Source organism: Thermobia domestica, chromosome 8 (genome assembly GCF_964235325.1).
Source record: "Thermobia domestica chromosome 8, izTheDome1.hap1.1, whole genome shotgun sequence".
NCBI lineage: Eukaryota > Metazoa > Arthropoda > Insecta > Zygentoma > Lepismatidae > Thermobia > Thermobia domestica.
This window is the reverse complement of record NC_137461.1, coordinates 106540520-106568427: the sequence shown is the minus strand read 5'-3', so window position 1 is coordinate 106568427 and position 27908 is coordinate 106540520. Positions and strand designations below refer to the sequence as shown.

Genomic DNA, 27908 nt, shown 5'->3' with positions numbered 1-27908 from the left:
AACTGGAGAGTAACTATTGGATCAAAAGGCACTCACTACACGGGGTTAAGAATAAATTTCTCCACTTTGTTCTTTAACCACCGCTATGTAAATGCTGTGATCGATGTAAGGGTCTAGAAATCAGCTTCCATACTCCGAATGCATATTTATACGTACCTGGACCTTACAACTGCTTGGCGTACTTGCATATCTAAAATGGTGCGCGCGTGCTTTCAGTGGCTTAAGATAATTTTCAAAGTAATAAGCAGAAATCTTCCATTCTTGCAAAAATTATCACCTTTGCATCGATCAAATTTAAGAAAATCCAGGATTAAAAAAAATTTAAAGACAATTAAGCAAAGTATTCACTTAACTGCCTCACTTTAATGCTGTGATAGCAAAAATGCAAATATTACCCTCATGTAACTGCCGTAATACTATCAACTCTACACTCAAGATTAACAGTACACTGCAGTAAGGCAGTTTATTGCAGCACGTGTCGTCCTCGAACAACCAAAATTTAAATGATATTTAAAGCAAAGAACAAACCTTAGTTTTGCTTACTACTGTCGTACGGTAGAATTACTGACCCTATCGTTTAAAATATGGTTTTCAAAGATTTTGTAGCTGTAAGCTTGTACTCTTTGTGCATACAACCTCTGTTTTTGCTAGGATATATCCTATTAATGAACTCAAACAAATATTTACTGAACGTGATACCAGATATGTCGATCGTTATGTCAAGTTGAAAGTTCATCTTTGAACATCTATACCATTATCCCGTGATCAACACTGCAGCAAAGGCGTGTGTTCTTTGTTGTTATATATACATATATACATACCACTATACCACTATATGATTTCTACCGATGTTACATCGACATCTATGAAAAAAATCTTTTTTTCAACATTATAAATAATACTCTACACACTTCTATCAATGATAATGCAACCAACAGTCAACTGCAAAATGGTAAAATGTCAATGCATTCATTTTACTGCAGCTTTTAAATTTAAACCGTTATATAATAAAGAAGAACTTTTGTTTTCTTACATTTATTGTCAATTACCTAAATTGGCAATTCGTTCTCTTGAGCATTACACCAAATTACTACAGGAAGTACCAATACGAATTTCAGTTGCTCTAACTTTTAATTATATTTAAAAGAAAAAATCCATCTATATTCGGAATGATGACAATTTATCTATAACCACAATGTATCAAGCAAAAGAAAGTGCGTCACTATGAAATTAACAAAAATCCGAAATGTCTTTCAAAAGACCATTTGTGAAATAAAATTTAAGATCTGGGGTCCATCATCGAACACACACACACAAGCACACTTTCTATATATATAAACACATGCACGCTGTTCATCAATAAGAACTGCATATCATTTCTGGAAGTATCTAAACAAATGCACGGTTCTTATAATGCGCTCATTTTTACTATGACTAATAAATCCAAAAGAAAAGAAAAAAAAAGGAAAAAAAAGCATATTCCAATTTCATTTCAGCACTAAATGACCAAGTAAGTACACTAAAACTTTAAAGAGATCGTTGTACTTGTCAAATCATTATCAACAATACTGCAACGAAATTACAAACTGTTTATACAATAAAACTTAGTAAAAATCGAGAGTTCATAGTTATCCTTGAAAAAAATTTATTAAAGGGAGGCGCAAGGAAAAAGATATTTCAGTCTACACATTTTTATTTATATTGGCAGGTTCTATGAACGAATGCATAAAATGAATTCTGTGATCAATTTGCACGAATGCTGAAAAATAAATCTCAGGCTAAAATGTGAAACTAAGTTCTAAGAAATATTTACAAGTTCGTTACACAAGAGCCAGAAATGAGGGAATGGAACGTTTCTTATCTACTTAGTATTTATATATATATATGATTATGAATGGATGGATGCATAAACCATTTCCCCTTCTGCCTCTGAAATACTCCCGATTGGCAAGATGAAGAACATTTAAAAGTATTTGAGATAAAGGTGCCTCACCACCTAATGTCATCTGCACTATCTTTTTCACCTAGAAAATTCGTTCTTATACAATACTGATTTCACAACTTTGGTAGACGGAGCATATACTACTTAAGCAAGACTTAGATACAATCAAATACAACACCAAGGTGATGTTATTCAATGAATACTTAACCTTACGTTTTATTTCAAACCTTCCTCAAGTAGTTTACACCCCATTACTATACTTCTCTTTACAGGTACATCTAACAACCAAAACTGGATGAAATCAGGTGGTGGGCCACCTTAATGTTAATTAGGGTGGAATATACATTATTGTTACTTCATATTAACACAGAATTACGTTTTGGACACAGACCATGACTGAGTTTTCTATGTACTTATATTACATCAAAATGAACTTATGCTACTCAATGTAAATGCTGTCTACAGTTTTCCTAGTATTTTGCCCTTTCATCTGGTTATGAGTAACGTTTTAGACCTTTTGCATAGAGCTGGTGTCTCTACGAAAATGAGCATTAATGACCCCGAAAAGTATCCACGTGATGTTCGAACACAATCCCGATAGATGCATTGGTTTTATGTTGTTTGGCAGAAGTGCCATTATCCTTCCTCCTTTCAATCCTACATCCTAATGTTCAAAGTCCATTTGGGTTTTATTATTATAAACTCCAGTGCACGGACAACACATCACTTCAAGATTCTGTATTTACATACTGTCAATAGCAGACTCTTCAAGTTCATCACGGTTAGTATTGTCCATTGTCCCACTTCATTGCTTCACTTCTTCTTGTTCTTGTTAGTAGCCCCTCGAGGCGGTGTCACGGGCCGTCCTGCATTGAGTCCACCATACGTAAACTTCCTCTTGTCGGCCGGCTAGAAAATACATAAACAAAACCCAATGAGCATCAATTCCTTTTGCTTAAATTCACACTATATTTTAACTATTTGGATTGATAACTCAGTCTTGGTGACTAAATTATATCACAGATTAGTCATGGTAGTAAATATCATCATCGTAACCACATTAACACAATGAAAACTACAGCTGAAGACGCATATAACACAGAATTCAATTTAAAAAAGAAAACACATTGAGATAGTTTCTACAAAATGCAAAAGCTATCGACCATAGTAAGGAGGAGAGGGAATATTATCTATCAATGTATAGTTTCCTCTCAAATCTCAAGAGTATCAATGACTTAATTATATGATCTAACACCTGAGTTTACCGATTTTTATTATATAAAAACCAACTTGCATTATTTCAGAGCGAACAAAACAGCATGATAGAAGAAAACTTACAGCACACAAGCACAAAGTAATACGAAGCTAAGAAGATTCAATAGTAACACGCAAAAGTTGATAAATAATGTTTTACTTTAAAGAAAATTTAACAAAACCATTCAAAACATTAAAACACACATGTGAGGTAGTTTTAGGTTTATGATAACGATTTCGATTTCTAGGTAGTGGCACGCGTGAACACGCCCGGGAGGTTATTGCCAATAGTTCGAAAGTATTGTGTGTTGATTTGCATGGAGGACGGCTGTCGTGAGAGTGGTCATATGGCTCCGAAACTTATGGTCGTTTGGAAGTTACATTTGCGCCCTTTCCGACACTGGTTATACACAAATAAGTGGATAGTGGATGACAATGTTTCTGTATGTCAAAGGGATGAATGTTATATTCCTGAGGGATATCACAGAAGCCCGAGTGTATCACCAAGCGAATATGTTGCTTGGTGATGCGTGATATACAACGTTCCACCGCGACCGTAAATTGAGTAATCGCGCAAGATTTACATCTGGTAAAGAAGCATGAAGCTGGATTAGGATTTCAAATTTCTTGGCTGTTGGCATCTATGACCATTTAGCCCGTCATGTATAAGGGACGACATCCCTCAGCGAGCAGACTATCCGGGGAAAGGAAAGAAAGTAAGAGACCTGGGACCTATTAAGTTAGGTACCACCCCGGCACTTGCCTAGTGTGAATGAGGTAAAGAAAACTCATCCAGGATGGCTGGCTTGAAAAAGCATTTTACACTTTTTCGACTGAACATGAAGCTGGAGTTCATATGCTCCCTCCCTCACATATCACTGAGAGGAAGACGACAGTCAACACCTGTAAGAACGTCACCTTGCAAGTGACAGATGCAAGTTTGTAGTGACTGAACGAGGAGTGAATGAATTTGTCGGAATATGATTATTAAAAAAGAGAGGGAGGGAGGGGAGATGATTCCAGACGTCATTCTGACTGTGTATGTGAATGTGTAGAAAGTTTTCTACAGCTTTAAGTTGTTGATGGTTACTAACAAACTCACGCTATGCAGAATGGACAAAGGGACTATGAATTACCAAACTAACATTTTGGGGCAACTATACCGTATGCTATTCGATCCCTACATGGCAGCGGCACTTCTTGGGTTCACTCACACGGTATCTGGTCGTACGGCGAAATCAATGACAACGTATATTGAGAAGATGGCACGTGAAACGAAAGTTAATCCTTCTTACATATTCCTATCAAATCATCCTTTTCCTCTCTCTCTCTCTCTCTCTCTATCTATCTATCTATCTATCTCCCTATCTCTATCTATCTATCTATCTATCTATCTATATATATATATATATATATATATATATATATAGAGAGAGAGAGAGAGAGAGAGAGAGAGAGAGAGAGAGAGAGAGAGAGGGAGAATCTTTTGCATTTATAAAGCTTGTATTGTATACATTAACTCAAAAATTGAATCTTTCAGTTTAACGTCTCACCATTAAGCTTTTTTAGCCTTAGGGACAGAGATGCAAAAAAGCCGGCTTTTTTGAATCGATAGTTTTTTTTCACATAAAAAGCCGGCTTTTTTGGAAAAAAAACGAGAATTTTGGAAATTTTGGCTTTTTTCATTTTCATGATTTTTCTATCCAAATAGCTTTCTTATAGTATATTCTATAGTTAGATAAGATTTCCACGACCTGAATGACATATTTAGCTCTGTAATTCACCATCAAGATGGATGGAGCACATATTTTACGAATTAAAGCTAACATGAAGAATGTAGTATTTGAGGGCAATTTTACAGGTTATTTAACTTTATTTTAACTTTTGAGTTATCGACATTTTTTTCCTTCTCTAGATCATTTTAGTTTGTCATCCGTGTTTCATTTCTAAGAGCTTAGTACTCCAGCTTCTAGCACGAAAGTTAAACTTACGTTTTTCTATATATCCGTCAAAGCATACGCTTTTCAATATGTCCGTCAAACCGTGTTTCCACATTTCTGTTATACTGTAGTTGTGCAATGATTTAGCAATAATTTTCCAGATACAACCTTGAATACCAATTTATACAAATAATAGCGGATTTAGAAAAGTACTTTGGGAGGGGTTTCTCTGATTTTTTCGTTTTCTAAAAAGTCCTAATTTTATTTGGGAGCAGCTTGAAATTTATGAGTACAGGCATAACTAATATTTCGTTTCGTTTATATGTTTAGGAATGATCTTCCGGATACAACCTTGAAGATCATTTTATACTGAGAATCAGTGGCGAATTTAAAAAAGTGTTTTGGGAGGGTTTTCTTGCTACTAATGTTTAGTTTTTCTAAACATTCGTAATTTTTATTTGACGGGAGCTTAAAGTTTATGAGTAAAGGCATAACTAATAGATATTTCGTTCGTTTTAGACATTCCACAACTTTGGAGAACAGGCTTCAGTCCGAAAGATCGATCCTCTAACCTTCGCAAAACCGTCACTGCTGGTAATTAGTAATAATAACGATTTAAAAACAATAAGAAAGGAAGTCGGCCAACTCCTACACTCCTAGTCGGCCAGTACACGCACTATTTCTACATTCTCAGATGGAATGAAGGAAGGCTTTGTCAGAATGGTCGAATGCTGGGTTGAATCCCGGACTTCCCGATAGAAGCGCAAAAGCCAACCACTCAGTCACGTTTGTTGTGCAGTTGTATTTAGCTTTACTTTTTTTTTTTTTTTTTTTTTTTGTTCCGTAATGATATGTTGAATCCCTCTTGTTAAAAATTCAGAAAACTTGAGGACTGGGTAAACCGTGATAGTGATCAAGGGCGCCCATGTTGTGGTTTCCAAGGAGGGGCAAGTATAAGCGACGTTTCAAAAATAGTTTCAAATTTTGCTGTAACTAATGTAAAAATCCTATTGGATTTTCAATATTCTGAAGTACATTTTCCTCTAGGGGAGGCAAGCGCCCCCTTAACCCCCCTGATGGTGGTTATAAAAAACTTGACTGTAGAATTTCAAGAATATACAGAACCATGTGCAGCCTTTAATTGTATCATACAAATCTAAGTATTTCTCTTATGTTTTATTTTAATTTTATTTTGTTTCAAAAAGAGGGTATGGAATATTTTGAAGTAAAAATACTACATACAATTTTGCTAGTTATTTGTGTATTTTTTGAAAGAAGTTTTTACTCTTAGGGTTGGCTCGTTTACACCAGCTGTTTTTTTTAAATAACTGGTTTAAACTAAAAAAATTAAAAGAACAAAAATGCGAATCGTGTGAACTTCATGGTGACGTTTCACATGTCAAACCATCTGCATTAGTCTTATTTCCTTTTCACCTTTTAATTAAGGTGTCCCATGTTCAATTCTCGGTCGAACCACAACCCTTTTTTCATGTGTAAACCAAGTACTCTTTCGGATGTCACTTTAAGCGAAAGTCTTCTCCTTGATAACCTCGGTATTACGTAAGGATGTTAAGCCTAAACATACAAAACGAAACCAAATTATATATTTCTGCATGCCTGTTGTTTTATAAAGAAGCGAAGGTTGCTTAAATATATTGATTAAAATTGGTAAAATTTATCGATTGCCTACTTAGCTTCCAACATTAGCTTGGATTGGACTTTCAATGATACCTACATACTAAATTTGTAATTTAATACCTCAGTTTTAGAAAAATAAACACACTGCTGAACAAGACTGCACTTATTTAATATAAAAACACATTTACACGTGACGTTTCGATCTTCTATCCAAGATCCTCATCAGACGTACACTCACGTCTGATGAGGATCTTGGATAGAAGATCGAAACGTCACGTGTAAATGTGTTTTTATATTAAATAAGTGCAGTCTTGTTCAGCAGTGTGTTTATTTTTCTGATTTTATTCGTAAGACGTTGACTATGATTGTGTGTCACTCAGTTTTAGCGTACTGATTATAATGCGTTGACCTTTAAATTTTACATGCAAATTAAATTTTACAGGATTTTCCCGTTATTGTTTTACATTTAAAAGAATGACGGGATTTTCCCGATGGCTAATGCGGGAGTTTCTCAATTTAAGAAATTTACTGACCGGACTTCTTTAAGCTTATGGGACCTCTTCCAGCATAACCCCGTTGTTGAATAATAACACCAAGGCGAAACAAACTTATTTCTGTGAATATGTAATATAAATACATAAAGCAAAATATCTAAATCAAAAAACCTGGTTTAAACCCCAAAAAAGCCTGGTTTAAACTGCCCCCCAAAACGGGTTTTTGGCATTTTCAGAAACAACCATGGTTCTTGCCAGCTCTGCTTACTTTTGTATATAGGAGGTTAAAATGTGTTTATTATATACATTGGTTAATCCTTTGGAATTCATAATGTAAAAATGTTGAAGTAAAATTGTTTAAAATATCTTTTCGAAATTCATGGTTTACTTTCGAGGTTTTATATTATTATCGGCATCAACCACTAATTAAATGACTTTCTGTGTTATAGAGAAGCGAAACAAAGTCTGCTTTATCGATTTAAAGCAGAATTTTGAAAAAAGCCCAAAATTTCCCAAGCAAAAAAGCAAAGCAGAAAAAACAGAGTTTTTTTTTCAAAAAAGCCGGTTTTTTTCCGAGCCCTTGCATCTCTACTTAGGGAGAGCTGATTAAAGTAAATTAATGATTATGGAAGAACTGGTGGAATGAAAAATGGGAGGAAACGGGAGTACTCTAGAAAACCCATGGACACGTTGTCCACCTCAACTGTTACTTGGTCGGGGATAAAAACGGACTCCACGCACTACAGATAAGCGCTCTACCACTGAGCCAGCGTGATCCCTACATGCTCAAAATGACAATAGATTTCACTTTGCCTATAGAAGGAGTTTATGCGGCTAGCCAATTTTCAAATGCGAATAACATTGCGTCTCTTTTATAAAATACATGACACGCTACAAATATCCGTTACATTTGAGATTAAGATTTACTTGAATTCGCCACGACAAGGACTAAATATCAACGAGAATGATCAGAGTATTGAAGACAGTTGGAAGAGGTATCAAATTAAGAAATTGAAAGCGATCTAAGTGTAGGTCAATTGGAAGAGTGGTGACGAATCTTGTCCTGAGGAAATACACGACAATGACAATGTGGAAGCAGGATGTAACAGTTTCAGTACAGTTTAATACTGCACATTTGAATACGAAAATAGAAATATATATTCACTGTCTTCGTGAAACAAAATCTTATCCAGCCTCATATTTCTCTGCGTGACACCAGTAACTTCTCAGCAGATTTTTATTTAATCGTTCAACGAGAACATACTTGTTAGTACTTTCTAATGCGAGAAAGAAACAGAACACTCACTCAACTGTGGAATTAGAAAAAGCAGACTACAAAGTCAATAATCACGAATGAAACAGTTGGAGTCTGTCAAATCCTACCATATTGTTAACTTTCCGAGTAGTTAAGGTGGGTTTATTTTATTTTATTTTATTTATTTATTTATTTTTTTAAGAAAATGTGAAATACCCAAATACAACAGAAGAAAAAAGTTGTTTGATTTTCTTCCTTTCAACAATGTGGCTCAACACAATTTAACTTCAAAAGTTCCAGGCTTTCAAGTGCCCAAACAAATTCCTAAGGTTTTCCACGTCAGTAAGACACATTACGTTAATATTTACTACTACTACTTCTACCTGAATTATTCTTATAAATGTACAATTTACGAAACTAAGCTTTTACCTTCAAGATCTGGAAAGAACACATTAATGTTTCATCCACTGACATCATTGCACCTGCGTTGTCAAACTCTCCACAATAGTTAGGAGCAGAAAATAGCGTCACAAGCTGCCGTTTGGCGAAGAATTCATATCCATCTTCTACAACCTGTTAATAGATATATATATAAAAAAATTAAATTTACACATAAAGAGGATGTAGTATTAGGAAAGTGTTTATTCCACCCACCTTTTCATATACTACGAGATTTAGTTTACTATTTAAAGAAGTTACAATAGCATTAAATACATGTGAAACTTAAGACTACAGTTCAATAACTTACAATCAGATCGAAATATACTTCGACTATGTACAGCGCTGTTTACGAAACTTCTGGAATGCCACTGCCTTTATGAGCAAATTGCCAAGAAAATTCTTGCAAATTGTTTTGGCTACAATTTAAATTAACAGGCTAACTTCTGGATTCATATCTAGGGCTGTTCCATATCCGGTTTTGGATACTGAAAATCGAACTAGGACCGCTTCCGGTGTGAATGAATATGGATCCCTACTATAGAAGATAGTGGAAAACTGTTTTTGATGTACATTCAGCGTCCGATGAGCAGGTTCTATCTCCCGCATTATCCCTTTATTGAAACTCAGATCTACTTCCGGTTTCAATATTGAATTCACATAGTTCGGAAGTATTTTTAGTTTAGTGGTTTTAGCTAATTATTGTGTTTCATATTTTATTAATTTTTTATTGTTTTTTTTTTTCCGAAATACAACTTTTATATTCACATGTGTACTCCAAGTATCAAATCGTCGCATGAGAACCAGAGGAACGTAACTCCATTTTCGTAGGTTTACAGGCGAGAGGACAAATATATTTTCTTAGAAAGATGTGTTTCTAATAATATGGTAGTTTAGCTACATTACAACAGATGATCGACACGAAGAACAGGTGGCGTTACGTTCCATTTACACCAAGTGGGGTTTTCAAAATTATGTCCAAACATGAAGAAAACGAAAACCGAATTTTTGAAGTTGCGTTTTTCTGGTTCTCATGCGACGAAATATGAAATGGTTTCAGGTGCTGTCAATATTTAAATTTAGTTTTTAATTATTGGGATTCTGCAGTATTTCCAATAAATTTAAACCGTTAATATGCCGGACACGAAATGTACTGTTGCAGTATGAACAACTTAGTGAAAACGGAAAAAGGCGATCTTTAGAAGCTAAAAAGACTGTACCGTACTTTCAGTTAATTTGGGGCTTATCAAAGATCCATATAAAAAAGAATACCTGAAGACCATTGCATCTTCTATACATACCATAATTGCATTTGAAACTTTACGTAACGTATTTCCATGAACATTTTTGTAAGGCAGTATGTAATAATAAACTCATCTGAATTTTCATATCTCCATGTAGCAGAAGGGTTTCCCGAAACGGTTTGCTGATTTTGTAATCTTTGGATGTTTTCCAGGTAGAAGAGCTTATACTTACTGTTAATAGCTATGCATCTTATCGTATTTAGTTATCTTTTTAAGAAGTTTATCGAGTTACATTCTACATACATATTGACTTACGTTACATTCTACACGGAAACCAAAAAACGTTCTTGCTGTTTTTGATGTCCTATTAATCATGCGCTCAGAGAGGAAACTAAATAACGCACCTGCCTGCGAAGGTATTGGAGTTGGTATGACCATCTACCTTTAGTAATTTAGGCACGTTGCACACACACACACACACACACACACACAGTCACAGCTCATCCAGTATCGAAGAAAAGCGGAGGTATATGACAGGCAGTTGGGAGAATGCCGTAACCGAACGCACCACTAGGCACTGGCTCCAAAAATTGTTTTGTGATGTGAGCCTTTACGATGAACCTCGTAGTGACCGATATCTGTTGGATGACGAGGGCCTCAAAGCAGCCATCGAGGAGGACACTGGTCTAACATGTAATGAACTTGCAGAAAGGTAACATGTTTCCGCTGAAGCAGTCAGACCACCTGCATGGCATACAGAAGTCAAACAAGTTAAGCAAATGGGTACCCCACACACTGTTGCAGCCAACAAGGAACAACGAGTGACAGCCTGTTCATCCTTACTTAACATGGCATCTGAACACATCTATCCTTTATCGCTTCTCACTGGTGATGAAACGTGGGTCTTCTGACATTCCCAAAGGTATCAGACTTTACTCTCGTCATGTGGCCCTGTTCCTCACATCTCAAGGCCACTCTCTGCACCTATGAAAGGTTCTGCTCTATGGTGGAATTGTCAGCAAGTGGTGCATTCCAAGCTCTTTCCACCAGGTCAGGCCATACTACTGAGATCTCAGCAATTGCAAAAGGTGCACACCGTGCATTGCGGCACAAAGGACCGGCACTGGTGAATGTGCTGTTCCTGCAAGACAATGCCAAGCCACCTGTGGCAGAAAGGACCTGGGAGACCTTTCAGCAACTTGACGAACAGTATACCATACACCATATTCACTGGACCTTGCGCCAATATATTTCTACCAGTTTCATTTTCACGACAACCACTTCCGTGGGAGATCCTTTGCAACTGAGGGAGACCTGCAGAATACTCACGCATTTGTTTGCATCCACGATCGCTTAGTTTTATCACCAGGGTTGTGCAGCTGGAAGAAAGTTTGGAAAAGGTGTTGGATGCTGATGTAGATTACTTCGGAACCTAAAAGGTACGTACCGTCCACTGTATTGCTCTGTTTATAACTGGTCTAGAACGGCAATTTTTTTTCTTTTTGATAACCTTGTACAGTCCGCAGCAAAAAACCTGCAACATGAGTATGTAAGTTTGTGAAACTATGCCTAACAGCGCAGGGAATAAACATAACGTCTAAGTGGCATAAATCACGCCAGGAGAAACCTCGGCGTCCTCCCCTGCACATTTATTTTGGAAAAGACTTCGCTGATTCATAATAAACTTACATGCTCATGTTGCAGGTTTTTTGCTGCGGACTGTACATTTTACTGCTGTTTACTTCCATCTATTAAGTACAATTTCTTTGATTACCTGATGCGCTCGGCATATTAAGTCAAAATCGTGTTTATGAAGAAATTTTGCTACTACTTCTGCTCCAAATGTAAATGAAACTCCTCTATCATTCTCTCCCCATCCCATGGTATCCTAGAAGAAAAACATCATCATTAGTAACTTACACTCAACGAAGCGTTTATATGAAAAAGCAAAGATAAAAGTCAAATGAATTCATAAAACACGCTTCTCCAACCTAGAAACATTCCACTGAAACATCATAACGAGGCGTGAATCCAAGATTAATCACTGGAGAAACCAGATAATATCACCAATCTTATCAGGCATAGCCTGAATAATTTTTGTTAATTCTTGATCTGTGCGAAAAACTGACAGATACGCGAAACGGATTAGAACGTTAATATAACAAAAGGAAGTTTACACAGTTTAGGAACAGATTTCTGCCTATTTGAAAATGATAGTTTTAAATTAGCTGAGACAGGCTACAGCACACGGAAATTTCATTTTTTTTTAAAAAAGAAAAAATACAAAAAGGATCTATCCTGTCATATCCTATGATTAAATAGCTTGTGAATTATCAATTTGTATATGTATAGAGTGGATCGTTTATTTTGATATGTTCTTGTAACTTTTAAATCAATGGTCAAAAAATGCTGATAACTTGAGCATGTAAATATCGGCAGGGGGACACTGACATACTCTATAATACGACGAAGTTAATATAAAGTTTTAGTTTTCAAATGGCACTAAGATTAATAAAATTAAACTAAATTAGGTTTCAAATTTAAAAAAATACAATGCCACAGGGACGGCTATATGTTGCATGTGTTTCAGTAAAAATAAACCTTTGCTCCTAAGCGCAAAAAACTGAAAGAGAGGTTTACATTTCAGTTCCAACAAGCTTTACCACTGGATTCAGGAACACAGCATACAGGAGTTCTTTTTTAACATTAGTGACAGCATTTTGCACTTGCATCACTGCTATCTTCCCGTATTTTCCGCTAGCAGTTACGAATTCCTTCACTTGGCAGCGCGTAATTCAACTGGTAGGGTGGATGAGTCACAGCAGCTTGAAAGAAGGGAAGACTGATTCACGAAACACAAACTCGCAAAGAACAAATATGCGTCTGGTCTTCCAAGTATAAGTTTGGGGCGGTTTGCCCTCCCGGACTTGCACAATCTCCCCTGAGATAAGAAAAATTAAACTGCTATCCAGTCCAGTCCCTTTACATTTTGATCCTGTCCCTCGGACAGAAGTTTGTGGAATGAAGCCTGGGTGGTACTGCAGTATACAGAAATTAATTTTAGCGGCCGCGTAACTTTAGGACCAGCAATGTAGGTGTGCTCGTCATGGTTTAATGGCCCACAGACTCCGTCCTTTTCTGATAGAGTAGCTAGATTATTTATTACTGCTTTTATAGTAGTCCTAAACACAGACGCTTGCAGCGGAGACTGTACCCTAGGTTTTCAGAGAGATTTGGTCCTTCGAAATATGTAACCAAACATTATAGATTTGGTTACTCATTCACTACAGTAATATATTTACTGTAGTTAATAAGGTTATGGAATATGCGTCTATAATTGTATTACATGAAATATTCGCGACTTCGTTCAGTCTTTTCCCCCGCCTGCCTTGCGTATGAGGAAAAATCCTGTAGGTGTTTCTGGTCCTAAATATTCATCTTGAGTAAAATAGAGGAATTAACATAAAAAATGAATTTCGTATTTTGATTTTGTGCTCACATCGGTGCAATTTTTAAGAACGTTCCCTACCTCAAGAACTGTCCAGTATCGACTCTCCCTCATACCAGGAGAAATGTCTAATGAAAGACTAAAATGTAAATGCAGCCAACGATACACAAAACTGTGACAGACTTCATATTTATGGTATTTCTCCCCATTCACCCAGTTAAGTAATTTGAAATTAATCTCTTATCAATATTTTTCACTACCACATAAGTAACTTTCATGGAAAGAAATCTTTTAGTTTACATCTTATGGTTATACCGTGTATGCTGAAGCAGACTGCGAATGAATGAAATGCTGTAATGAAGTAAGTGGGAGGAAAAAGGGGAACCCCGAGAAAACTAACGCACACGGTATCTGCCCACTACACGCGAGCTCGGATTGAACCAGGAACCAAGTAACTTTTTAATTTAGGGAATAATTTGTGACAGTGAAAGAGTAATAATCTTAATATGAACATAAGGTACACATTCTTTTTACGTTTAATTGGTTCCTTAATTGTTTTCACTAAATTCGCCAATTTAAATCACCGTTAACTGAAATAAGAAAAACTCGATAGTCCAATATACATGTAATATGACGTACAGAATGAATAAATCAAATCAAATAAAATGAACATTGGTAACAGTAAAAATATCTAGTGCTTGCAATCGCGGTTCGTTCTTTTTTCTTACCTCGAAATATACTCCTACAACTCACAAAAGAAATTCCTATATTCAAGGTATTTTCAGCATGAAATTCATGAGTTTCCAATTCAAGGTAATTACCAAGGACTGAAAACCACCAGACCATTCCAAATATTAATATTATCGTATATCTCGAAAGAGAAAATGCCTTACTACTGGTCTAGTGGCTAGCTCGTGCGCCTTTAAGTACATTCTGCCGTGTTAATTTTCGGTAGAAGAGTACAAAAAATAATCTCACAACCATTCACTTTCAATAATCATCTCTCTCTTTTAGCGTAAGAACATAAGCGTGGAAATTTAAAAACTAAAAACAACTGAAAATTACTTTTCTCCTTTCCAAGCGGGGGGGATCTTAAGATTTCATGCTTCTTTACAGTAGAGCAGCAAGCAAACAAAATTACATGGTCACTAGAAACTTTATTTTTGTCTCTTCTATTCAGGTAAAGAATGCTTTAAAAAATCAGATTGTCGGAGGAGAGACGTGTTTCTCTACCCTAAAGAAAAGAAAGCAAGAAATATCTGCGGCAGCGATTGCTTTATATTAAGAGAGACTTTGTGAGCAGCATTTCAGATTTCAATCAGAAGGTAATAGAAAAATCTGTCTCGAAAAGAGTGGAGAATGAGCTTTCATTTTAAAATGTACGGTTTATTTGATAATTTTGTTTAACTGCATGCATGAGTAATTTTTTTTCTGCTTCTTTTTCCGTAGCCTATCATTCATGTCTTAAAACATGTTAAATGTTCTATTTATCTCTTGTTCAATAACATAGGTATATAGTGTACAAACGTACACTCACAGTGATTGTTCATTTCGTTTTAAAGAGAAAACAGTCTATACATTAAATCAATATTAGAGAATGTATTTAAATCAAATACATGAACAGAGCTTGAAAAGAATTCCCTCTTCGTATTTCCTTAATATTATTTGGATAAGACTCAAGAACGGTGGGGAGAGAACATTCGTGCGTATGCACATACCTTTGATATTGCAACCGCTGCTTCCACACCCTAAGGGTGATAATGGAGACTAAACGTGGACTCATTGTTCATCTCAAACCCGCAGTCCCGCAAACTGTAGATTAGATACTAACATAGGTCATTATTATTATTTCTACACGCTCCCTACTTCCCATGCTCCTTACGACGCGCAAGAGATCCTACTCACACTGGGAGCTGAACTTCGACCTAACGGGCACGAAATTGTCACCGATCAACTTAGGGACCCCGAAAAGTATGGATTAGGGACTAGTATTGGTAGTTTTCGATCAGTTTTATGTGAACCCTCCCATACCCCTTAGGTATGCTAGGAAGGTTTTACGCCCACATCATCTCCCCCCCCCCCGTTTGGTAATGGGGCTGAACGTAAATTGAATCAGCAATGTCACTATTCATCTCAGCGACACGAAAACTATGGATTCAACACTAATATCGATCTTTTCTGATCATTTTTGTCACCCCTCCCCACTCTCCCCTGGGTGCGCCAGGTGGTCGGTCGTTTTAAACCTTTAGTACTGTTTTCCAGACTACGTAATATATGTATCATATTACATGTACAATCCGCGGCAAAAAACCTGCAACATGAGCATATAAGTTTATTGTGAAATGACGAAGTCTTTTGCTCCAAAATAAGTGTGCACGAGAGGAGGCCCAGGTTTATCCTGGCGTGATTCGTTCCACTTAGATTATGTTCATTCCCTGTGCTGTTAGGCGTAGTTTCACAATAAACTTACATCCTCATGTTGCAGGATTTTTGCCGCGGATTGTACGTATAATGCCTCAACACTACATCATAATATCTTCAAAAACAGAATTGCCACAAATGAGTTAACAAAACTTACACTAGTAGATTTTCACATCACATCTTTGTATTGTGCAGTAGACGCGAGAGCAGTTCAGGATGATTGAAGGTTTGAAGCTCAGCAGACCTCCTCATATGGAGTATGGCACTTTGCAGAGGTTATGCCGGACGTTCTTGGATCTTGCGCTGTTGTAAATGCCACGACCACCACGAATTGCTCATAAATAGTAGTGCGAGAGAGGATCAGAAACTAAGGTTACAAGGCTGATATTTCTGGATTTTCGTCTGTTAGAGAAATTAGGATTGTGTCGTAATTTTAATACATGGAGTTGACAACTGTGCAGTTTCTGCCATCTACGGCGCTCGTTGTAGGTACACACAAATAGCGACTCGTTTGAGTTTCGTGATTAAATCCGCTCACTTATTCTATTTCTTTGGGTGAAACATATAACCTCAGCTCAAATTCACCGGCAGCTGGTAGAAGTTTACGAAGAGATTGTAATGGTCAGCATGTCGCAAAACGGGTCGAATATTTGCGCCTGGTAGAGAAAACGTCACTAACGTGCACCCGCATATACAAAAGATGACCACCATGCTGTTGATGTAGTTTCTCTGGGATATCACTGACCACCCTGCCTACAGCCCGGACCTCGCTCCAAGCGACTTTCACCTGTTCCCACACTTGACAACGCAGCTGGAACATACACGAGAGGAGTTTTTACTAGGAGGGAATCTTCAAACTCATCCCGCGATGCGACAAGTGCCTCAACCGATATGGAGACTGTCGAAAACTAACCTAATGTATGTACTATCTGTTGGATGCATTGGTTGTAAGAAATAATACATGCAAGTTTCACTGCAGGCTTTGTAACTTTACTTTTTGATCAACCCTTGTAATTGGACATTTCGGTTGAAGGAAAATTTACAATACAGGCGAAGTCCCACACAGACAATAAGCCAAGCTGCCCAATAAAGTAGGTTAACTCACCGCACAATGAAAATGTGTTGAAGGTAGTGGTAGTTTTTATTCCTAAAAGCTCCGTTATCATTAGGAACTAGCGATGAAATACTGACCGATGAGATGGAATATAAGACTTAGCTGGGCTGTCGTTTAAAATCGTAAAGTCTGACTTGTCATATGGAAAAATATGTAAACTGGGCACGAAAAGAATTTACTGACAGTAATTATAAAATGCCAAAACACTTGCAGCAAGTCACAATATAGATACAAATTTTTGTATCTACATCTATAAATGTGTCAATTATTATTCTATAAATACTTGTTATTGTAATATTAATCCAGATCATTGCATGCCCAAGTGGGAGACAAGGCACATTAGCCTTAACTTCGCCATGTACGTAAAAGATTAAAATGAAGGGATATGACAGACTGAACCCATTTTTTAGTCACAGGACAATGAAAGCAGTCACTTACCTATGTTAGACGGAGAGATATAATGCAGAATATAAAGTGAGTATACCTTTAAAAATAAAAATTAAAAAAAAAAAAAAAATAGACTGTAATCCTCCATAAATATTCTAGTAATACAGTACGAGATCCACGATATTTTGTTGTTATGTCCCACTTGGGCCATTTTCCGTCCGGGCTACATCATCATGGTTAACGTGAATGCCAAACAAGGAACTCCCCTCGACTCTCTTTTGAGAACTGGCGAAGAAAGTTTACCGCACCAAGCCTCTAACGTTGGATGAACAACTAATATACTACCAGAATTCCTGTGGAGGTCAGATAAAGAATTTGTCAAATGGGAAAGCGTGCATCTCGAGTTGGAGAGGTTCATGTTCGATGCTAGGACCAGTGAGTGTGGTGGACATCATGATTTCCGTCGGTTTTTCAGTTTCCAACAGTTTCAAATTGTCAATTCGTTCATTTCATTATCATTTACTTTCATTAGACACACACTTATTAGCATAGACTTTTTTTTTTTTTTTTTAAATTTATTCTACGATATCCACCAAAATTTGTCGCAATGAACTAGACTAATAATTACTACTACACGTTAATAACCTGCATATAATTTTAAACTTATATAAACACGATACATATAAGCAAAAGAATACCAGGCTACTGAAAAACTAAATATAGGGACTTATCCATACTCTCTCTCTAATTAATCTATGAAGCAAAGGCCTCCAGATACCAAATTTATACCTACGTAACATTAAGAACTGTAAAATTACCTACTCAGAGTGGTATTTTCAATATTCATTCAACTGAGTGGTATCCATAGTCTTGCCTCTATGTCCAAGGTTTTAAATATAGTAGGGGGGAAAAACCTTTCATACTCTGCGATTTAGGCATCATCGATTTACTGCATTGAAATAAAACCACAGCGTGATTTTCGCTACAAATTCGATCAACGATTTATAGTTATATAAAGGAAAGAATAAAATCGATGCTCTCACGATAAAACTGATCTTATTTTGTCTGTATATTCATACTTTAAAATTTTTAATGAACTCATGATGAGAAGAAAACTTAGTTGGGTGACAACACTAAATCATACAAAAACAACTGAATAAATATATGACTACAATACAAACAAAAAAATAAATAAAATAAAAAATAATAAATAAATAATAAAAAAAATAAAGTACCTTATCAGGATCTGACCAAAGTAAATCACAGAGCAGACCTTGGTCAGGAACGTCTGTTGGTCGCATTATACGTCTAATCTGTTCCATACTTTGTAAGTCAGGACTTAAGCCGCCATGGCAGCAGAATATTTTCTCGTCAACAATTGCAGCTACAGGTAGGCAATTGAAACAATCTGTAAATGTCTTCCACAACTTTATATTGTACCTGCGTTTACCTATAATGAATGAAAAAGCGTACATCAGAAAATAAAACTGAATTACGTACCAATCTTATTGATAAGAAGTTTCACAATATCGTTCACAAACTTTTCGGATATATATTTTAATTATATGTGTATTTTATTTTAGTGTTGATTTTTTCCTTTTTTTTTCTTTATCCATTTTTCATAAATATAATTAAAATTAAAACAAAACCTGAAAATATACGAAGGGCATGACGGATCTGTTCAAACGAGAAGTAAATTTATTATGTCTGTCAACTTGATTAAACTTTTATTTCAAATTAGTGTACCCATCTCTTGAAAAATTTAACATATTTCAAGGTTACTGCTATCCTGGAGGTGGTAAGTGTTGATCCATTTTCTAATCATAAAATACAGTCAATATGTAAACAAAATAGTATTTACATGTAAAAATCTAACTATATGGAATTAAGCACGACTAAAATTTTTAGGGTAAAACTTGAACTAATCACATGAGTTGTAAGACTCAGAGGAACTCTCGTTACGGCCAAAAAACACCTATTGAGTACTATTCTCAGCATTATATTACAGTAAGTCAGTTTTGTATCTATTAAAAGTTTAGTTTTCAAATTTTACATTTAAAGAAATCAAATTTGACAATTCAACCATACCAAGATTTTCATCTGCCTACGCCCCAAACAAATATTTAGTGAACTGTTATACACTAGAAATTATTAGTTTTAAACTGTATTACTTATATCTACATAGTAACAACCAATTAGTGAATTAGTGTAATCGAAAAGGCGATTTATATATTAATAAGACTCCAATTTAAACTTACACTCATCATAAAACCCATATATCCTATTGATGCTTGCGCATTCATGATTACCACGCAGTAAGAAAAAGTTTTCCGGATACTTTATCTTATATGCTAGCAATAAGCATATTGTTTCTAGAGACTGCTTCCCTCTATCTACGTAGTCACCCAAAAAGAGGTAGTTCGATTCTGGTGGAAATCCTCCATACTCAAACAGTCTTAGCAGATCATAGTACTGACCATGGATATCTCCTGCAATGGAAGGAAGCAATTTCAGTATCAGCATTCTTTTCCTACGTTAATCCAAAACACATCAAACTTAGAACATCACATCCACTAATATTAGATTAACAAAATTTGTCAGTTTTATCTTTATTAATACAACACTGCACATGAAAGAAAAATGAATAACTTCATATATCACTCCAGACAGTACGAAAATCTAAAAGTTCTTAAATACAAACAAACTATTTGCCGAGCAAAACAATATATTCACATTAAAAACTACATACGTGTTACAGTTTCGCCAACTAACACTTCGGCTTCATCAGACACTATCATGTTCTGAATTGGAAGGCGTGCACGATTAACAAGGGAAAGAAAGCTCTGGCGTAAAATCTAACATACAAATTACAGGAAATAATACCCTCACGTGCAGAACATCAGAATAATGCGAAACTGCATAAAATCTGTTGTTGGACTAGTTGTAAATGCATTGAGTTTATCCCAGGACGTCTGTGCCACACTTATTCTCAAGGTTATCGCTTGGCAGCACAGTATACGTCAGGTGTGTGACCAGCACTGTTTCAACACACAGAAGTTGTATTCGGAAAGTCATACACCCAGCCGTATTATTGACCTTATTGCCAGCGCACGTGAGAGTCCTAGGCTATTATTTTTCTATAACATTACGCAAATATCTGTGCTTATTAATGCAGTCCTAATCTCTGGATTATTCCTTGAACAGTTTAATTAACGATTTTCTTTTGTATTCTGGAAAAATGATAACCTCAGCATTATGATCGAAATTAAGTAGATATTTATACCTTTTTTTTTCTCCCTCTTCTTAGAATTTGTAATTATACACTGAACAATTTATTACGAGCGTAAGGATTCGCCATCTTCGTATTTTGAAAAAAGTGTTTCTTATGCATTAACATTGTGCTCGATGAATGTTGCGAAGTGTAAAGATTGGAATGCTGTAGAAATTTCGGTGTAGTATCAGCACGTATACGATTTTATTGTTCGCTGTAATTTATGTCGACCCATTGCTTAATAATTTTGGATTCTTCGTCCTGATGAATATTCGTATACTTACCATTCTATACTTTATGAAGTTTTGTGCAAGGTACCTCTTTATGTTAGGAAATGTTAATATTCACTTCTATGTTTTGATAGACCGAAACAGACTTAGACTGTTGTCCTTAGTCTCTAATATGCTCTTCTATTCTAATTTTAACGTTTCTCTTCGTCATATCTATGTAAGCTTGGTCACAACTATATTACCATCTCGTAAATGCAAGAACTTACTTTTTCGTTTACGTAACAAATTTTGCACCTGGTTAGGAAATTTAAAACTGGTGTTTTGAAGGGCACATTGTGACCATATATTTATGCACTTTCTTGCATTCTGTAGGAAGTTCTGGCTGGCCAAAGCGAAAACTAGGCCCTTTTTCTATTTTGGAATTAGTGTCCACTTTTGTACATGTTTAGAGCTTTAAGCAAACCGTGAGGTTTGCGAAATACTGTAGAAATATAATACAAGGTACCACACTATTCCCTTTTTTGTACAGGAAATTAAGTTATTCCATGCACCAAAAGCCTGTATAACACTACGCCAAAGAAGTGTACCAGTGAAAAGTTAAACAAAAATGTTACTGCGAGACTGGTAAACCAATCCGCATTAGAATACACAAATACTACCTGAGGACTGACATACAGCACCCTCACTATCAATCATTCTAAAATAATGATGTTATGACACTGTTCCCGATTTATGTCAGATTAGTCCAATGTTGCTTTCAAGATTAAATATTAGTAAATCGAACATAAACAGGTGGTCGATTGAAATACTGTACGGAAGTGTAAAGCACTGTGTAAAATACTGTACAGTACTAGTAAAAGACTTCGTGCCCCTTTCCACCTCTAACATGAATTTATTAGGATCAGAAATTAAGACTTCCGAGCTTTCGGCATCAAGTAAACAAATTCATACTCTTGAGAAGCAGTATTCCCCTCCACCCTCCCCTCCCCTCTTGAGAAGCAAATTTCCCCTCCACCATTTAGCGTAAAATTCATAGTTATTTTACGTAACTGTGTTAACCACCATATACCAAATTTTGTGCACATGTTCAGCGAAGAAAAGAAAAAATACTTACCTTTTCCTACCAATTCACAAAATTCATGTTCAACTTAATATATGGAGATTTCTTATTCAAAAATCTTCATATACTAAATTTCCCACAATTATGTCCAACGCCCACAAACGAAATCTGCAATAATAATTTAACATACTATCCTTCAAGAATCTGCTCCCCCTCCCCCAAATAGGTTATTTTCTAAAAGAATATTTATTTATAAAAGATTTTACATGCCGAATTTCAAGTGTCCAACTTTAACGAGTACAATCTAATCTATATTATTAGCAAATACATTACTTTCTCTCATACTACTTCAATACTACCACTTCAAAAATACTACTTGTAATGAACTTCACATCTCTAACATTGACAAATTTACAAGACCGTTTTTGAAAACATCCTGTCCGCAAAAATATAAAAACGTAACTGAACGAGAAATGAAAAGGATTCAAAGACTACAACAAGGCTGGATAGTAATTTGTACAAAATTTTACAAAAAAAAAAAAAAAAAAAAAAAAAAAAAAAAAAAAAAAAAAAAAAAAAAAAAGAATGAGTAGTGGAAACAGTCAAATACCTTTGCAATAATGTGATATCTAAGAACACATGTAACGTACAGTAAGCATATTAATTTGACCGGTTAATTAAGTACACTGATCAACAAAAACAGTAGATTACTGAGCTTTTTGCGAAACGAAAACTAGAAGAGGGATTACAAGGGCTATATTTTCTTTATTTCTTTTAGGCACAAACGTATACATCTTTCAGTAACTACACGATAAATATTCAATAATAATAATTTAATGAAATTCAAGAGTGGAAACGCGAAGGGCTAAAAAAAAAAAAAAAAAAAAAAAAAAAAAAAAAAAAAATCAAGCTAAGGTCTCCGGCGGTGCTTTACACCACCGATACGGTAAGCTGGAGACACGGGTTCGATTTCAGTTTCCCATTTTTTTTTTATTATTATTATTCATTGAATTTTCACTTGCCAAATGATTACTGCAGGTAGAAAATTATACTACTTTGACCAAATAGATAAAAGTATAAAAATAACTGTGTACAAGTACGCTTATATGAAGTTCTCAGTTCTGGCACACTTTACGGGCTTCAAATATTTACTTGAAAAGCCTAGTAATAATTCAGTTTGAAAAATACTTTGCTATTTGAGTAGTTGAAAAGTTAGGGAACTCCTTTCTTTACTGCCATATTGTGTTTATATGCTTTGAACCAGAAACTTCAGGTACAATAAAAACTGACTTCTTCCTCCTAGTGACTTTCATAAATGCAGCAAATTTATCCGGCCTATGCTAAGTATAAAATATGACATTTGTTCTTGAAACGTGTGACTAACTGAAGTTTTAGTTTGTATTTAAAATAATTCCAAAGATAAAGTAGTCACATTTTCAATACAATTACATGGTACGAATATTAAGATTTTGTTTTTTTTTTTTAATAAAAAAAGTTTCGTACAAAGCCATGCTCATTACAGTTGTAAAAGTGTTATTTTATTTATACAATGCAGGACTGCATCACTCTACCACGACTGTGCGTCCTGTTGCATAACTGGTCAAGGCCAGGAGTAAATAAAAGATAGTGATATCAGGGTATAGTTAGACTTGACACCTAAATTTTGCTAATAATGTAGTTTCACTACACTTCCACACATATTTTCAAAGTATGTATAACATTTTGTGCTGGTTATTTTTTTAATCCTTCGATTAAAATCACCTCAAATACTCAAGGCTGTACTACTACATTTAAGCGAATACGGTATTACAGACTCATTTTATCTTTTGACAAAGAATTTTGATGATGATCATCATCCTAGCAACTCTATAAACGACTAGCGGGAACTAGAAAATACCGCATTCACGGCTTGCTCTTCTCTTCTCTCACGTACAATTCTCTTTGCTTTTTGCTTTTTTTTTTTTTTTTTCTTTCTTCTTATGGCATTCATTAAATACCTTTTTATATCAAGCTCTCGAAATTAAAAAAAAAAAAAAAAAACTGTCGCATTGCAATACTTACACGAAAATTTCTCAATTACTGAAGGAACTAAACTGGTCCATGACTATTAAACTAAGAAATGCGTCTAAATATTCTAAATGGAAACCACCATCTTATACAGTGGCTTATTAATTTACATAAACATACACATCCTACTGTTTGAATCACACTTCATATCTTTCATTATATAGGTTAAAAAAATAAGATTTTCCTGCATTCAATTAAATAACTTCTCAACCATTTATATGAGTTTACATCACCACATTAATAATTATACTCAGCGCATGTGAAATACTTCTGTAATGACAAAAGTATCAAGGAATGAAAAAAAGAAATCTCACCACAGATTTTTAGTGGAGCTTCAAGTTCCAGAAGAATTGGCTGCGACAGAAATATCTCCCTTGATTTCAAGCAGAGTCCTCGTATTTCACTTTCAGTCAACTGCACATTTTTTCCTGGTCTTGCACCACGCACTGCGGATAAAATGTAAAATCTTGTTAAGGGAAGCAAACAAATAACATTTACTTTAAAGAAAGAAAAAAAGGTGAATTATAATGTTCATTTGACAAACTTGAGGTAAATTTTGTTATTGATCTACAGAATTCCTGTAGGCTATGTAATTGACAAGACCTGCTATGAACTCGTATCTTACAGATAATAGGTTATAGGGCATAATGGTTCAAGTCACATTTGCATCATTTGATGATAGGTCAGATATATGCCACTTTCCTGTAGATTCACACTAATACTAGTTCACATTCAAGTTTATGTTACCGTTCTGTAATACTCTATATATATAAAACTTGCACAGGTTTGCTGTACAGCCTCACGTATCTACATTATTCACGGGTCCCGTGCAATTTACCGTTTCCGTGTAATCTCACACAAAAAATTTAAGCGCTACACTTACATTTAAAAACTTTACATTAAATAATTGTGTTGAGTCGCAGTGGTGCTAATCTTCTAATCTTAATTCTGATCAGTTGAGAAAATAACACATACTTCTTTTTTGCTTAATGCTAGCTTCATTACACTGATACTGCTCATATTTTAATAATTAATTTTTACTTTCCTTTGTCTTAACGTCTATGTAAATCAAATCTGTCTTCTAACACGAATGTTTTTTACGTAAATCTGTTAATAAATTTAAAATATCCTTTGAGTGGAAGTCCATAACCATTCATCGAACATTAATTAATCTGTTCCCTCGAACGACGTATAGCTCACATAAACAGTTACGTACACAACATGTAGATGCATCTTGCTAAGGTCTATCAAATAATTCTTGAGAGTACAATAAAGGGTAAGCTTTACAATATACGCACCAGCTGCGCAACAATAAGTAGGGCCGCTTTGATCCATTTTCATAAAATTAAGTGTCATTTCTTATTTCTGAGTGAGTATACCACAGCTGGAGCGGTCGTTGTAAAGTTAACCCACAATAATATTAATGGTTAAATGAAATACTATTACAAAATGGGGATATGATGGCTCAGTGGCAAAGCTCTCATCCTTAGTACTAGGGGTTCCTGGTTCGATCTCAAACCACCAAGTTTGTGGTAAAAACAGTGTCCGTAGTTTTCTCAGAGTATTCCAGTTCCCTCACACATTCTTATTTCATCAATTCTTTCATGCTCATTCACTTTCATTAATCATCCGCCTTTTTAGGCTACAGGACATAATCGTGGATGTAAGATTAGAAAAAATTTTTTTAACTATTATGAAAGTATTTAGATCTAGCCAACAATTCACATCCTAATATACGAATATTTTATACATAGGCAGGTGAAAAACTAGTTCAATGCAATCAGTTATAGATGAAGTAATCTTCCAATTAAAATCTTGGAAGCACCCTTTCAAGTGCTTTCGACACCCAAACAATTGCTGCGATACAACTATTATTTATTATCTATTGGAGTTTAACGGAGTCTCAAGCACCGAGGCTAGTCATACCATAATCATTAAAATATACTTACCTCTAAACCAATGTTTCTCAACAGGTAGGCCGCAGCGTGTTTGCTAGTGGGCCGCGGCATATGTGGTTTAAGCTAACTTCATAATTAACCATGAGTACGTAATAATGCGTTTTTCCCGAATCATTCGACCGCTGTTTATGTCTAGTGAATTGCTGCTATTGGGACATTATGAACATATTTCGTACGGTATCCTTTTCATCAGGAACGTAGCTAGAGTTCTGATTTTCGGGGAACATATTTCCAAGTGGAAGTGGTTTGGCCCCCAAATATGGTGATTTTGCAAATTGATATATAGTAAACGCACGACATTTGGGATGACCAAGACAAGTTTTTGGAGGGGACATGCTCCCTTAACTACGTCAAAGCACTTCATATTTGTGGTGGATCAATGGGGCGGAAAACGATCTTATTTTTTAACTTACACTGAGACAAATTAACTGTATTTGAAGAAGGTGCTTGTTGCTTCCATAGAAACCTATGTAGGTAATAAACTTGAGAAAATGCGTAAAAAACTTCTAAGTCTTGGGCGGGATTCGAACCACGCACCTCCTGATTACCGGTAATCAGGAGGTGCGTGGTTCGAAACCCGCTCAATACTGACAATTTATCTATGCATTTTCTCAAATGTATTTGAACAACATTTTTGTATAACTTTTTAAGCTTCACAAGGAACTCGGTTACAAGAAAGCTGTGTTTTTTCTTTCGAAATTTGTTTCAACGATGGAACTTGAATAATTTTTAGCATATCCACGAGCTCTTCTACTCCATAATTTTGTTTTCTCTATTTCTTTCTGTCTCTTTTTTTAAGATCTAAAACAAAATAATCATATTGCCAATAGATAACGCTTGACAACTTAGCTTTCAAACAAAATGGGCAACATCGAAGCTCACAAGACTTTCGAAAACCCTTAATGACCATTATAAACATTGGGAACTTCAAATCCCTTTTGTGTGCTATGGGAGGAAGAATTCGAGTGACAATAAAAATATAGTATTTCTACCGAACGGACGGAGACAATTCAACATGTGTGCGCAAAATGTCAATCGCCACACCGGCGTTGAATACGTCTGTGTTTCCTTGTCTTTTAAACCACGGCATCAAATTTTCAGAGGAAAATTTCGTGTGAGTGTATTTTATTTCGGAAAAGAGATGACCAAAGATCAGTTGATTGTTAGCCTCCGTGTTGAGAAAGACCATTCGTTTCGCTAGTCATGGCTTTGGGTGCGCAACATTTGGGTTAACAAGTTTCGTGTGCAGTGACTACTAGTTCCGAAATAATCCTGATTTCTTTTAAATGCAAATTTTATGACGAAGAACTGTGTTTAGTGGGTGAATGCTGTGTGATTATTGTTTAAAACTGGAACTTTGTTTAATTTGGAATTTTAAAAAAAATCCCGTACTGTTAATAGTGTTCCTAGTGTGACTGCATGTGATAAAAATTCTTCGAAAAATGTAGTCAACAGTGTCAGTTATACTGAAGATGTACAGGAGAACGGAAGTGCATACAACACACACAGAGAGAGAGAGAGAAAAAGCATGCCCCTTGTCGTAAGTACAAAGAAAGCTATTTTAAGCATGGTTTTATTCAGTTTCCCGGCTCAGACAATTTGCCGAAGCCTCAGTGTGTTATCTGTGCTTTTGTTCTTAGTAACGAAGCTAAGAAGCCTTCTCGTTTTATAAGACACTTAAACACACAACATTCGGACTTAAAGACAAACCGGTTGAGCTTTTTTATGCGTAAGGAAGATGCTCTGA

General features: G+C 35.5%; 1 protein-coding gene across 1 annotated transcript in view; it reads right to left on the bottom strand.

Annotated features, from left to right (window-relative positions):
• Positions 1-1019: 1019 nt before the first annotated feature.
• The window catches only part of LOC145693122 (serine/threonine-protein phosphatase PP1-gamma catalytic subunit B), a 40377-nt gene continuing 13488 nt past the window's right edge, over positions 1020-27908 (bottom strand). Inside the window, exons 2-7 of the mRNA XM_081768842.1 lie at positions 24518-24649; positions 19834-20064; positions 18811-19025; positions 11980-12093; positions 8953-9096; positions 1020-2851 (exon numbers count right to left, since the gene is read on the bottom strand). Of these exons, the coding sequence (XP_081624968.1) occupies positions 2756-2851; positions 8953-9096; positions 11980-12093; positions 18811-19025; positions 19834-20064; positions 24518-24649 (932 nt within the window). The 3' untranslated portion in view covers positions 1020-2755. The remainder of the gene's footprint in view (positions 2852-8952; positions 9097-11979; positions 12094-18810; positions 19026-19833; positions 20065-24517; positions 24650-27908) is intronic.